General features: G+C 39.0%; 2 protein-coding genes across 3 annotated transcripts; both read right to left on the bottom strand.

Annotated features, from left to right (window-relative positions):
• Positions 1–7,314: 7,314 nt before the first annotated feature.
• Positions 7,315–11,967, bottom strand: LOC116253364 (uncharacterized). Of its 2 annotated transcripts, none has more exons than XM_031628148.2 (9): positions 11,364–11,967; positions 11,100–11,180; positions 10,804–10,893; positions 10,302–10,468; positions 9,683–9,752; positions 9,099–9,178; positions 8,914–8,976; positions 7,678–7,754; positions 7,315–7,585 (listed from the first exon to the last, which is right to left on the bottom strand). In XM_031628148.2, the coding sequence occupies exons 1-9, from the start codon at positions 11,439–11,441 to the stop codon at positions 7,548–7,550; spliced, it is 744 nt and encodes a 247-aa protein (XP_031484008.1). In that variant the 5' UTR covers positions 11,442–11,967; the 3' UTR covers positions 7,315–7,547. The 2 variants fall into 2 exon arrangements, with proteins under 2 accessions (XP_031484008.1, XP_031484007.1); XM_031628147.2 differs by having other exon boundaries at positions 7,315–7,590.
• A 137-nt stretch (positions 11,968–12,104) lies between these two features.
• Positions 12,105–13,219, bottom strand: LOC116253363 (protein SRC2-like). Its single transcript, XM_031628146.2, has one exon. It carries the CDS (start codon positions 13,139–13,141, stop codon positions 12,293–12,295), a length of 849 nt encoding a protein of 282 aa, XP_031484006.1. The 5' UTR covers positions 13,142–13,219; the 3' UTR covers positions 12,105–12,292.
• Between the last annotated feature and the right edge of the window lie 1,178 nt (positions 13,220–14,397).

Here is a 14,397-nt window from a genome sequence, read left to right on the forward strand (position 1 = left end):
CTTCTTCCAGATTTGCCGCAGGACCTCCACCTTTTTCTTCAATTGCTATATTCTTTCTACTCATTAACCATTGGTTGATAACTATCGAATTACAAATATTACTTGAAACCGCGAACGCCGCCATTGATAGGTTGCCTCTTCACAGGGGGACAGTACCACCACTTCGCCTGCTTGTCGTCACAATTATTGACTTTGAATTCTTTCCCGTTGATGTCTGTTTTATCACTTCAAAAAGAGATCTGTAATGGCATTTCATTTCACCTTGGCAGATGGCTGTGACGGAGTTTTAGCATGCTGCCTTGCGTTTCTCCATTATCTATATGTAATTCTAGCCTCGTGTAAACAGTTTTTTGTGAGCCTGGTTTTTTTAACTTTGCAACTCCTTATTTCTTATCGAGCATTGGGCAGTAGAGATACTTTATGAGTGTTTATGTTTTTGAATATTCATTAAACACTAAAATTATTGTTTCATAAACCTTTTTTAATTTTTGGAGCAGAATGTCCTTACTGTCAAACTACTTTTTAACGCATATAACCTACTTTTGGTGTTTCAGGTACCACTCTTATCGCACTTCAACTTGCACGTCTACCATGTTGTTGAATAAGAATTGACATTTCAAAGATTCAACAAGGAAACTTGTCACCCTCCAACACCTACCCAATCCCGTTGCGCAAATATAGTTGAAAATGGTGTTTACAGCTTTAACTTAACAAGGAGTTGCATTGATAGAACAAAAGCAAAACATTATGATTTTATCAAGAATAGCGATTCAATGCCGACTGGTGTTATGGTATGAAACTGTAAAATAAATACTGGAGTATCTTTTGTTAGTTTGGAGCATTAATTCACATTTGATCTATATAGCCCTTCTGTCACAACAACGTGGGCTCATAAATTATATGGCGACAAGGGAAAATTGCCGTGCTTAGATGTTTTTGTTTAGAGTTTAGATGACAATAGATTCACATGTTATTGCCGGACAGTAGACCTCCAATAGACCTATCAAGGGCTCGAGCAAACTATACGTGATACATGCATACATACATAAGATGATTCTTAAAATATGATATCTGGCCATATACAGGTTTAGCTTTACCTGTTTCTGTTGATCCAAACTGTTCTTTGTCATGAATCCAACCACATGAATGAGGTCGAAATATTAAAGTATATACAATTAGAAATATGAAAAAGTATGTCAATCAAATTCTATTGAATGATCAGTTTAATTAATGGTCTTACATTTGTAGGCTTATATTAGACATCTGGATTCCCTATCTTTTCATTAACTTGAAGCGGCCACTTTGATGAATTTAATTATACAAATGATAAGATCCAAAAAAATTGTGAAAAAACTGATGTGGGTATCGCTATCTTACATTAACTTGAAGCCATTTTGATGGATTTAATTACACAAATGATAAGATTAAAAAAAAATTGTAAAAGTCAGAGGTGTGTATTGGATTTTATAAGCCTACAAATGTAAAACCAGTAATTAAACCGTTCAATAGAATTTGATTGACACACTATTCCTTTTTTCTAATTTTATTTTCGAAATACACTTCCAGCTCATTCATAATGATTGGATTCATGACAAAGAACAGTGTGGATCAAGAGAAAATGCTAAAGCTAAATGAAGTCAATTCTAGCAACCATATATAGCTACTAATTTTTAAATTTAAATTAAACATTTGCAACTGTCTGAATTTAAATTTTATATATATATATATATATATATATATATATATAATTTTCAGATGTCTAAATTAAATTTAAAAATTCATAGTTAAAAGTACCATAATCTTTATAAAAGCTACCTGTTTTTTAGCATCAACATTTTAAATTTTAATAATCTGACAACATAAAAAAATATGAAAGGATTGAATCTTCCTATGTACATACGAACCAGCCCCACTCTCCCCACTCCTTTTTTCTTTTTTGCAATTCTTCTGGAAAGAGATAACGTAGAAAACTAGCTTGAAAAGTCTCATTCTTAGGGAAATAGATAACGTACAAGACTAGCTTGAAAAGACAGGCGGAGAATTAATAGATCAATGGACGTTGAGCTTTTTCTTTTTCTTCAATGAAAACCACACAAAAATATCTTCGTGACAATTTCATGTCGCCAAGAAAAGTATTAGAGCTTTTATTAAGGCTTTCATGGAAGGTAGGATTTTTCTTGTCCGTTTCAATACTGTATTTTCTTGGCAAATTCGGTAGGTCAAACAATTGGTGTAAACAATTGGTGTGGCTGCTTTGGATGCAAAAGTATTGAACTGTTATATATTTTTCTAAGCTATTACTATAACTTGCATTTAATGAATATGATTGATATTTTGTTGTTTGAAGGACATATCATAGTTGATTGGACCAGATGTCATGCTAATGATGCGTTTTCAGTTTGATTTGCGTTTTCAGCTTGATTTTCATATGCACTATTCTTGTAGATTGCAAACAGTGCCTTGAGCGACAATCGAGTTGAAGGATATATTATAAGGTCTCGAAAATTCCTAGACAGTCATAAACCCTAAGAACAGGAGAAAATAAAGTGGTTTTTCCTCTTGCATACTGCCAATATAATTGATATTTTATCAAAAATAAGTTAGTAAATAAAATCAACTCGCTGTCTTTCGAGCGTTCAAAAAAAAAACTTCTAATTTTTTTTTCCAATAACGTTAATGACATAGTAAATCAATTTCTATCTTATATTTTATTGCCTATTTGTATCTAATGTATGTCCAACCTCTACGTCCAAGATGAGATAACTATAATTGATATCATTTACCGGTGTGGGATCAAGGATGAGAGATACAGCCAGTCGCAATATTGCTCATTTATTCTGTTTGAGTTTTAACGGCATGTACGTCGACTCACCGGTTCCGACACATGGGCGTTTGACTTGCATGTGGACCGTGTAACGCGCGTGGTTAGAAAAATTGATAGGTGTTGGACATTTAGATGGTAGATGAATAATGAACAATTTTAGCTTTTGATTTTTTTTAAATTGATGGATGGTTGAAAGAAAAATAAGAATAAAATCTGTTTCTGTTGATATCTTTTCCTTTTCTTTTTCTTTTCTCTCAAGGAGATTTTTTTATCCGCCTAACATTTTAAGTGTTTACTGCAAACCAATTTCTTATATATATATATGAAGTGCTAGACAGTTGAATAGTAAAAGAAATTAGAATAAGAAACAGTTTTATATCTTGAAATTTTTCAAATTGACATTATGCAATTTTTTTCTTTCAAATGCCAGATCTTTTGAGATATGAGCTCTTTTTAAAAAATGGGAAAGAGGGCAGGATCTAAAATCCTTGGATCTGTGATTTTAGTAGATCATAGATATGGTTTAAGTCTTGTCATTCATCACCACAAAGATCATAGAGCGACATGTCATTCGATGACTGGGGTGTATGTCCTGATCTGGCCTGCCTCAAAGAAATTCATGCAGATTCATTTGTGTGTGATTCTTTGTAATCTGATATTTGATCCAATGCAATTCAATCGGATCCCAAGACATTTACTTACTTTTCTAGCCGCGAAATGAAGTTATTTTAGTAGGTTAGATCAGTACAACTATGAACAACCGTCTTTATGTCTCTTTAATGTCTACAACCTGGCGCAGAGAGAGCGAGCGATACATCTTTTCTTCTTTTACATTCGCTTTTGTTCATAGACCTCAGGAGTGTAGATTGAATTCACCTGGAAAAGAGAGAGGAGAGAGATTTCTTTGTTCTTTTTTCCATTTTCTTTTGTTCATAGATCTCAGGAGGGTAGATTGAATTCACCTCGAAGAGAGAGAGAGGAGAGAGATTTCTTTGTTCTTTTTTCCATTTTCTTTTGTTCATAGATCTCAGGAGGCTAGATTGAATTACCACCTCGAAAATAAAGTGAAAAGACTAATGAAGTTCTTTTCCCATTCATAGGTCTCAGGAGGGTAGATTGAATTGCCACCTCTTAAGGGAAAAGAGAGAGATTTCTTCTCTTCTTTTTCGATTCCCTTTTTTATTCATAGGTCTCAGGGGGTAGATTGAATTGCTACCTCGAGAATAAGGGGGGGGAGGAGAGAGAGAGAGAGAGAGAGAGAGAGAGACCATCACAGGCCTTGTCTTGGCTTGAGTAATGGTCTTAATAAAATCACTTGGGTGGTGGTCTAACTTTAGTACCCCACAGAATTAAATGGTGGAAATAATGCAAGACGGTCCATCTTCGCAATCTGACGGTGGAAGCTTAAATGTGGTTGGATACACTATTGAACTTCACAGGAATACTACTTCTTCTTCACTTTCTTACTGAGGCTGCGCTGAAAAACAGGAAGAAAAAAAGTGGGGAGAGCTCAACAAGGTGGTGCAGAAACACAGGATCTGGAAAGATACTTTTCTTTGCTCAACAACTAGCAACTATACACTGGCCGAGCCAGAATTTTTAGGCTAAGGGCACTGCTTTAAAAGTTTTTATGTCTTAAGGAGCACCAATATATAAAAATTAACAAATAGTTGAGACCACCTTTATAGAAATAAAGGAAATTTTGTGGGCTGGTGTGGGCAACTGCCCCGCCAAACCCCTGTAGCTCCGAGCACATTATAATATTAACTTATGTAAGTCTGGCAGCACATGCAGAGTACAGAAAAAGGTCAATTCTTCAGTCTCCACTGTGTGCACTGTGCAACAGGTACACTTTTTACCATACTTAGATACGATGAGGGGCAGTCAGGGGATGTAGGATTTAAGAGTTTCAGAGGTGGGGAAGGTGTTCACAATGCATGTATATATAGCAATTACGTTGAGTTTCTTGGGGATATAATAACTGTACTGTGCCGGATAGTGGCCTATGCATGGCACCATGTGACTCTGTTCAAGATCTTCTTTTATCGATGTTGCTGCGACAGTTCAGTTGATCAAACTTTGCAGGCGCACCTTTACAGCTTCTGTAGAGTACCACCTACATGTAATAACTAAAAACGAATTCGAGTGACTCAATTAAGCTGCTACTTGAATGCGCATTCAAGATACCTTTGGAGAGAGAGAGAGAGAGAGAGAGAGAGAAGTAGGGACTTGTGTCGTGTGGCCCCTTCCATCGCCTCTGCACAGGTGATACAGGGGAAATTAGCATTGGCTAGAACTATCCTTATCCAACAGATTAAACAGCTTCTTTTTTATTAGAAAATAAAGAGAATGAATTTTCTTCTTTTTTTTTTAGTTCTAAACATTAAAACTGATGCTTCTTACTGAGGAAAGAAGTCGGTAATTCCTATAAATTCTGGACCATGACAGGCATTTCCATTCCTACAGTCGGAGTTTCCACCTTTGTGTCCTTCACAGCGATGGAGCCACATGCCAGAACATACTGGAAATTGCTATGGCATAACATAGCGTTCCTTGTGGCTTCCACTTCTGACCTTCAAGCAATAAATGTCTGCATTTTTTTCTGTGACGGTCAACAATTTTTGTTCTATATAAATGGTTCACTCTTGAGCTACAGAATGTAGATAACATTGTCCCTCTCTTATGCCGAGCACTTGTGACCACTCTCCAGCAATATTGTATTAATTGACGACCAATTAATGCATAGATGAAGTTATTGCCGCAATTTGCTTTGGGTTGGTAGATCGACATTATTGTATTTCTTTTGTCATCTGCTTTTTTTACCCAACACAACACCATGAAGCGGCCAAATATGGTAGAAGTTCGAGGACCGTGGAACGAATCCGCTACCAAATAAAGCGGTTAAGTTCGTGAGAAGTCTAAGGCGGCCATGGATTTCCAATGCCCTTGCAAGTTTTGAAGTTCTGCAATAATGCCAATAAAATAATTGCGCATAATAGATGACAGATTATGCAAGGATCTGGCTGGTAATGCTTAATCGCTTTGCGGACCTCAACCACTATGAACTCAACCATGTGGACCTGAAATGTGTGCATCATTGGAGACAGCTCTGCATCATAAGGCTCTTGCAGACTTCATGGTTGAGGATGCATTTTTTAAAAACTGAAGAAAATTTCATGAATGTTGTCCCCAAAGAGGAGGTCTGCAAGAAAATCATGGGGATATAGTTCGACAAAGAAGATTTGCAGGGAGTTCCTCTGCATCTAATCAACAACAGAAGGATAGTAGTACTCCAGCCTTGTGAGGTTCATGAAACTTTTTGTTGGGATATTATGTCCTGAATTAAAACTTTGGTTAACGCCGAAAGTCTTTTCTCATATTCTGGTAAATATTTATCACTGTCAGTCTTTCTTACATTTTAAGATGATTAGTAAAGAAATGATGAATGATAATCTAATTGGTGGCATGTCAGTTGAATTTTAAAACATTGTAGTGAGCGACATGTGCTTCTGCATTAATTCACAGAAAGGGTCAAGTTTCTGCCAGAGTAGATTTTAAAGTAAAAGGTTTTACCATACCCAGGATTTATGAACCATAGTTAGCAGCCGTTTCTTGTAGCAGCAATGGTTTTCGTCTCCCATGCCTAGACGTAACTCACTCGGCCAGGTCTGTGGAATTTTCAGGCCATCTGTTTTCATTTTAACCCTAAGATATGTCACATAGGTGCGGGTACGGGTGCCGGTGCAGGTACGAATACATACCATTTTTAAAAAACTTGAGTGCGGGAGTAAGGCCGTATACACACATACATATATAAAAGTTAAAATGAAGAAAAAAGAGCGAAGTGAGACATTAAAATGAAGGTTTCAAAAATCTTAAAGTTAAAATGGTTTAAGAAGTTAAAATGTAAAAATGATTAACATTAAAATTGGACAAATTTGGACTCAATCAACATTGACCGAGTCAGAAAAAGGTCAAAAATGACCTTAGGTGCGTGTTGACCGTGGTACGGTATGGTCAACGCAGTACCTTGCCGTACCCAGGGGCCGTACCCATGTGGTACCCGTGTGACAGAGACCCTAAGCTACTCTTGCTTGCAAGCAGTTTCCCTAGTGCAATCTGCAGTAGAACCGTATAAAGATAATAAATTTCCCCTGTATTTCTTGCATAATCCTACCCTAATACCAACTTGGGAGATGATTCATTCCCTAAAGGAACACTTCTCTTACATATCATCTTCTTTAGATTCAGTTTCGCATTCTCCGTCCTAGTATCCAAGTTCGGAAATTGTGATTGGACTATCAGTTTACCCTTCCAAGGACGTTTTCTTCTGTCCTACCTATCCTATGAGTTAGACATTGTCATTCTCAACACTGTTAAAACTGATCCATGCCGACAGTTTCTTTGGGCATCTGTTATTCACCATTCAACCATGCGTACCCTGTTTGTTTGCATGTGAAGTTGATGATTCGAGTCTGCAATCAATTCCATGGTCCAAAATAAATAAATAAATTTGGGCCAGTACGAGATACCGAGCCTGTAAATTATTCCAGCCATTTTCTTTATTTTGTCTGGAAAGTCCTCAGCTTCCCAAGCATTTGCACTCGGCATAAAATTAACAATGTGTTTACATGTTGTTGATGTCCAACTAAGGTGGAAAAAAATCTATTTCAGCTTCTTACTGAAGTCGGATAGTTCCAACAAACGAATTCTGAGAATGCCTTCAGCTTCCTGCCTTTCTTTCTCTGTGTTGTATCCCCACTTTCCTAACAATGAAACCATTTGGAGAAATCACAAAGTTTAAAAAAGTGCAAACATGGAGAGACACACATCCACAAATAAGAGAAGATTACCCAAATATAAATTCCACTTGCCCAAATCAGGTTCCTTGATGACATTCTTCAAAGTTGCAAGGCGGTCTTCCACAAAGCTAACATAGAAGAGAAAAGTCAGTAGAATCTCGAATTCACTAATGATGTAATACCAAGAAAGTTTCTATGAAGGGAAAGGAATTAAAAACCTGGGCCTATATTTGATCAAACAACTAAGGCAGTGATTAATGGAAGGGTGATATTGGTCACCTAACTTATGGTGATAAGAAAGGAAGTAAGATGCTCCTTTTTCTTCTGTATTCAAGTCTAGATATGTAGCCATCGTCTCCTAGAGGGGTTTCTGCAGGTGGTATAGATTAATAAATTCTACCCGTCAAAAATGCATGGTTTCACTTTTAACCCTCACTTCCCAACCAGGGTGTACATATAGCATGATTAAGACAGAGGGTATTGCTTGGCACTCTCACGAGATCATCACTAATCTGGAGGCTAAGCATTCATGTTTTTCTCCTGTTACCTGTACAAGAGGGAAAATGGTGGGGATTTAGTTAGTAAAAAGTCTTGCATGATTTTTTGGTTTTCTAGACTGCTGTCTATACATATTTCGTCTGTTTTGTTCATCTCAGGCCATCTAAGTTTTTTCACCATGACATGTTAAGAAATAGACATTTTTATTTATTTAACAACTAAAAAGTCCATGTCTCATCCCAGTTTTCAAAGGTTTTTCGAACTTGTGCCACAAGCTAACTCAGATCCAGTGTCAGCTCATGCCCATATACTTGTCTTGTCTGTTTCTGTCCAACAATGACAGCCACCAACATCGATAAGTGAGTAAGCCCTCCCCATTTCACACGTAGCACATGAACATATACACAAACACAAGAAGATGGATGAGCTGATATTGTAGTCAAAAGAGAGAAGACATGGGACGATATCTAGCAATAAAAGAAAAGGTCCTTCCATGTTTTCTTGCATGGCTTGTTTAGTATAAAAAAAATATTGCTTTCCGTGGCTGCGTGGCATGGTTTGTTGTGTAAGCAGCTCTTTCAACAGACTGATAAAGAGCAGATATGGAAATTTTGAGGATTATTATCCTTTTTAGCATTCACACTCTAAATAGCAATGCTTAATATTAACATTTAACAGCACCCAAACGACAAACTTGGAGTCAGGTTGCAACTGTGTTCATAAACATATAAGGCAATCACAGAGAGAGAGAAGGAGGGGGTGGTGTTGAATTCCCTAGGATGATCTTACTGAAGTGTCAGTCCCATATTTTCTGGCTTATTCTGCAGCTGCTTTAGCACCTCCACTTTTGGTCTGAAAAAACAGCAAGTTGATCAAAGAGAAAATGATAAATATGAAAATTTTTACAGAAAGCAAGAAATTTATTGAATGACAAGGCGATAAAACAATTAGCTTTTTTGTTGAAATATACTAACCCCGTTCCCAATCCAAATATCCTTTGTGATGGGATTTCTACTCCGGCCAACTCACGCAGCAATGCATCAGCAAATCTGCTCTGGGGGTGTTGGAAAATATATACATTAAAAACATGAACATAATGACCATGGCGAACAAATATAGACTGTCAATCACCTAACAGCTAGTGGGGCATGCATTGTCACATCAAAGATAGGTTAAGGCCCAACGAAGGTCAATGGTTACTAATCTTGGCCAATAAGCATGTAAATCATGGCAAAAAAGAAGACAGGGATAGGAGTTGAGCCATTTAAGCCCAGAAGCAAACTTCTAAGAATCTTTAAATATTAAATTTGATTGTCCTTCAGGGACTGGCCTTTGCCTCAATCATTTCGACAATTCCTACAGCCTAAGCAGGACATCTGACCTTGTGCTAGGCCAATTTCATCTATATTTTCATGCATGCAGGAACCTTTGTTGAGAAGCAGAACCTATACAAGTATGAAAAAGTTGGGGATGTGCAACAGAAAATATGAAAACATAAAAAGTAATCAAGCACTAATTTTAGTATAGTACTTCAGGCTTCTAGTCCCTTTCTCAGTACCTGTTTGGTAGTAACTATGTAAAGCTTTGAGCTTGAAAATCTAAGAGCGTCTGCAATTCCTGGATAAAATCTGCACAAAGACATGGTCAATAATTTCTGAGCAATGTACGCCCTAACTTGAAAGCATAACAAAGGATGATGACATAATAATGAATGGAGTAAGAAGGGTCACGTAGAAACATCCTTTTCACCAAGGCATCACCAAACAACAATAACTTGAGTTAACTAGCAAACCTGTTCAAGCAAGATATTTTTTATGGTGCAATTACGTTTGAGACAAAATGACTTTTTAACGGACAAAGTAGATGTAAATTTATTATGGTAATACTTCGCCATCTGGTTCTAAAGCTTCTAAAATCGTTGCTAGTTATTTTCCAATAACACAATGTCTACTTTTTTTTTGTTTTCTATTTGGCATCTTAATATTTGACGAAGGGCCAATAGGAGAGTTTAATGTTATGCAGGAGATATTATAAATCACAAAATGTTCTAGCAGAATGTCTAGCTGAATGAATCAGGAGTGACTAAGGTTAGCTCAAAAAGTAGCAGTATAGAGAAAACATAAACATATAGAAGGAAAGAAAGAACCTTCAGTAAAAAAATGTATAAAATATCATACCTGTTAGCATTAATCCATCCAGCAAAATCATGTTCTATCCATTCATCCCTGACTTTTCCAAATAGTTCTATAAGTGCATCCCTGTCCTCATTCCACTCCTCCATGATTATAGGTTTCAGTCTTAACCAGCTCTCCAATATAGCATCAATCGTGAGTCCAGAAGCAACCTCAAAGATTAAAAGCACTACATGTTAGGTTCAGAGGTGGAACTTCTCTGTCAATCGTAAAGAAATAATTTTGCCCTGTTCTCCCCATCTAAAATTTCTTAGTGGCATTTATAATGACATAAGGTCATCTCAGCAACTAATTAGAAGTACCATTCAACAGTTGAAGTGATCCAAACCTGAAACTAGTAGAACGATCATTACTTAACAGTTACTAAGTAGTTCAGAAGTTCAGCAGAGTAATAATATGCAGGAGAATAAAGTGAGCTATATGTTCATTATCAAAGTTTCAAGGACACGCTTTAGGGGGAAAGGGACGTATCGATAAAGGAACTTACTGATGACTTTTGAACTGTGGGTTTCCGAGTTTCCAGCAGCAATCGAACAAGTAAAACATTTTCATATCCAGTTTCCACCACAGGTCGAACCTGTTGTTAGGAAAATAGATTCAGTGAGAGCTTGCGTTTGTGTGTTAATCTAAGTCAGTCTTAGTTCACCCTTATTAAGCAGTCGAATCATAGGGACATGTGCATTTGTCACTATTAGACAAATGATTGATAATGGTAACATTCAAGTTGACATATGCATTCCGCACCAGTGGTTCCCCGAAGTAATAAAGAAGTAACGTGATTACCAGATGCATTTGATCAACGATCCATTCTTCAGTCTCAACATCTACGTCGACAAAGAGGTTAGGCCATCTTATTTTAGCAGCCTGACATCCAACAATTAAAAAAAAAAAAAAAGACAGTTAAAATTTGGAAAAACAATCGGTAAGTAAATGCCGTGATACATGCTTCTCCATGTATAGGTTCGGAACCAAAGTCTTTGTACATCTACCTGGCTTCTCTTCTCTGCGACTCGTAATTAAGGTTTAGAGGAACACACAGTGGCATACCTTGAGGGCGGACAGGGAGCTCTCTCCGCAGCTGTCACAGAGAACTCCGTCAAAATCAAGCGCATAAAGATCACCCATTTTCCCTCTTTCTCTCTCGCTCTCGCTCTCGCTCTCTCTCGCTCAGAGGCAGAGCAGCTCCTTGCCTTCTTCAAAATCTCCCAAATGATGTGAATCAGCAGAGACCGTTCTGTTCCCAAAATTTCCATCAACGCCCGTCCCTCGTCAAAACATCAGCACTTGTTCCCTCGAGCCTCGACCCCATAGCCCACATCCACAGCGGGTGGACCGGAGCACCCTTTCGAATCACCACCACTCCAACTCCAACTTATTCGCGCTTGTCTATGCCCGACCCTTTGATTCCCTCGTTCAATCTCCGCTGGTCTCTCTGTAGCTCTTCGAACAAAAATTGGAAGAATGTGAATGATCTGGGACTTGGTCAGATCTAATTTTTATTGAATTTGACTTGATCGGATCTAGGTTTGGACCTCGTGACCTTACCCTTTCTAAGACTGAAATTGGATCCGATCAGATTATAAGATCTGAGGTGTAGATGTAATAAGATCTAATAATCTTCGTCAGATCCCAGTCCTACATTAATAAATCAGATGTAAATTTGGTTGTGTATACCAAACCCGACTTTTGAATTCCCATTTTCCTATAAAGACAGGGTGCGCTACCTAACAATGGGAGAATTAGGTCGCCCAATAGACAGCTCTTGACGTTAGCGTTGAAACTTCAGAAGAAAACGAAAAGACAATTCCTTTGAATGAATCCAAAGTACAGACTTGAACTCTAAACGGAGGAACACAACACAATCTCATCTCATCTTCAAAGGAAGGCAAGATTCTATCTCTCAAAGGAAAACAAGTAAAAAAAGAACAAGAACAAGTTTAGATCACACGATATGATATTTGCTGCACTCTGATTAACTAGTAATCATCATCATAGTCACCACCAAAGTCATCACCAACCCTGTCTGAAACCTTGTCGGCGATCTTGTCCTCAACATAGTTGGCTCCCCCAGCCAACGCCAGCCCTCCCAGCACTCCGGCCACTGCTCCAACAGCCAGCCCCGTTCCCACGCCCCCATACTTGCCTCCCTTCTTAGCCGGTGGTGCCGACGTTGCCGGCACCGGCGCCGCAGCTCCGTTCCCGTATCCTGAATCGTATCCACCGTAATATTGCTGTTGTGGAGCATTGTATCCGTACCCGCTTCCATACGCTCCAGGGTATCCTGCTGGTGGCGCACCATATGGAGGTGGAGGTGCCCCATATCCGGTGTATGGATGAGTCGGCTGATAATCTCTACTCGTCGTTTGGCCATACGGCTGCGGGTGCGGGTATGGGCTAGGGGCCGGGTACCGGATCTCGTACACGGTGACCTTGACCTCGAGCTTCCCTTGCGGCCGGCCCGACGGCCGCTTGAGCTTGAGCGACTTGGTGTACCGCTCGTTGAAGCCGACCTCGTCGACGACCTCCTTGAGGTGGAGCCGAGCGGAGCCGATGAGCGGCTTGGTCTCGCCGGAAGCGTTGGTGTGGACGACGTCGATCGATAGGACTGCGTCCTCAAGGCATGGGGCGCGAACCGGGATGGTCAGCTTCTCGTTCCAGACGGGGCATGTGTCGTTCTGGTCGTCGACCTTGGTGGTGAGCTTGGAGTCCGGGTCGACCCACGCCACGACGTAGGGCTCGAGGTCGCCGTAGCGCCAATTGACGTTCTTGAGGTCCTTGGCCGAGGACACGGTGAGCTCCAATTCCAGAGGGAACCGGGACGCCATTCTGATCAAACGCGGAACGCCGGCTTTCGGACTGAGGAACGGAACGGACTCAGAGCCGATGGCTATGGAGAAAGGGAAATGACAGTCCTTCTTATTTATAGGCATATGGCGCTTCCGTTTTCCTTTCCCTTGCCACCCTCCACCTTCTCCCCCCACTCATTTGAAAAGTCTCCTTACGACTGCTTATTATTACGGTTCAGCCATCCCCTCATTTTTCGCCTCGTCTTCTAGAAGGGCGCAAAGCCGAGGAGCTTTAATCTGATACTCGCTCCAAAATCATCTATGACACTGAAGTCTAGATCCTGAAAAACAAAACTTACTCGGTTCCGAATACCCTTTAAATCTGGATTAGAACCATTCCAAAACAAATTAACATGTAATCTGTTTTTTCTTCAATACATTTTCTTGATTAAGCAATATCACAATTTATTTATTTATTTTTGAAATTGAGTATATCAAATAAAATATCTTCTGGATTCAAGCACGCGTCACAGATGAAATTGGAGTGGAATGGAATAATCACCGTGGAAGCGCGTTTACCGAGGAGTGGCGTTTTATGTAATAAAGTTAAATTAAGTGTCTACCTTCCTAATGAAAACGGAGTCATGTTCCACCAACATACGCGGCGGCCGCCCGCCTTCCCAAAGACTTGAACGCGCGTAAGACAAGACAACTTGAACGCGCGTAAGACAAGACAAGAAAGGCTGGAACGGAACCGGTAGATATTCTAGAAAATAGCAAATAGCAGATCACACTTTTTCCTTTTTTATAAGGACACACTTTTGATAAAAACCTGACTCCCATTTCATTAAGAAATAAAAACTCTAGATATTCTTCTTTACTGGATTATATATTTTACCCCTTATTTTTGTTATTATGAATTTTTGGTATGCCACCTAAAAATGTAATTATGTAATTTGATAATAAAAATTTGATGATTATTTTCTTCCTAATTCACTTCAAACAGTTATTGCATAAGAAATATCGTAAAGTTGACAAATCAGTCGCCGCATCGTCACCATTATAATTTACTATGATTATTATTATCATTACTTTTCTTGTTATTATTATTCTTTCATGACTTCAACTAGTAAAACTTTGTGTTGGGCGCGTCTCATCCATTATTATTTATTATTTATTACTTCTTTTTTGACATGAGCAACGGGCCGGGGACCAGGTACTCGACCCGATGGGGCCCGTGTTCGGGTTCAGGCGGGTCGGGTTCGGACCTGATGTGCGGTTCGGGTTGGCTCGAC

Source organism: Nymphaea colorata, chromosome 4, assembly GCF_008831285.2.
Source record: "Nymphaea colorata isolate Beijing-Zhang1983 chromosome 4, ASM883128v2, whole genome shotgun sequence".
Taxonomy (NCBI): domain Eukaryota; kingdom Viridiplantae; phylum Streptophyta; class Magnoliopsida; order Nymphaeales; family Nymphaeaceae; genus Nymphaea; species Nymphaea colorata.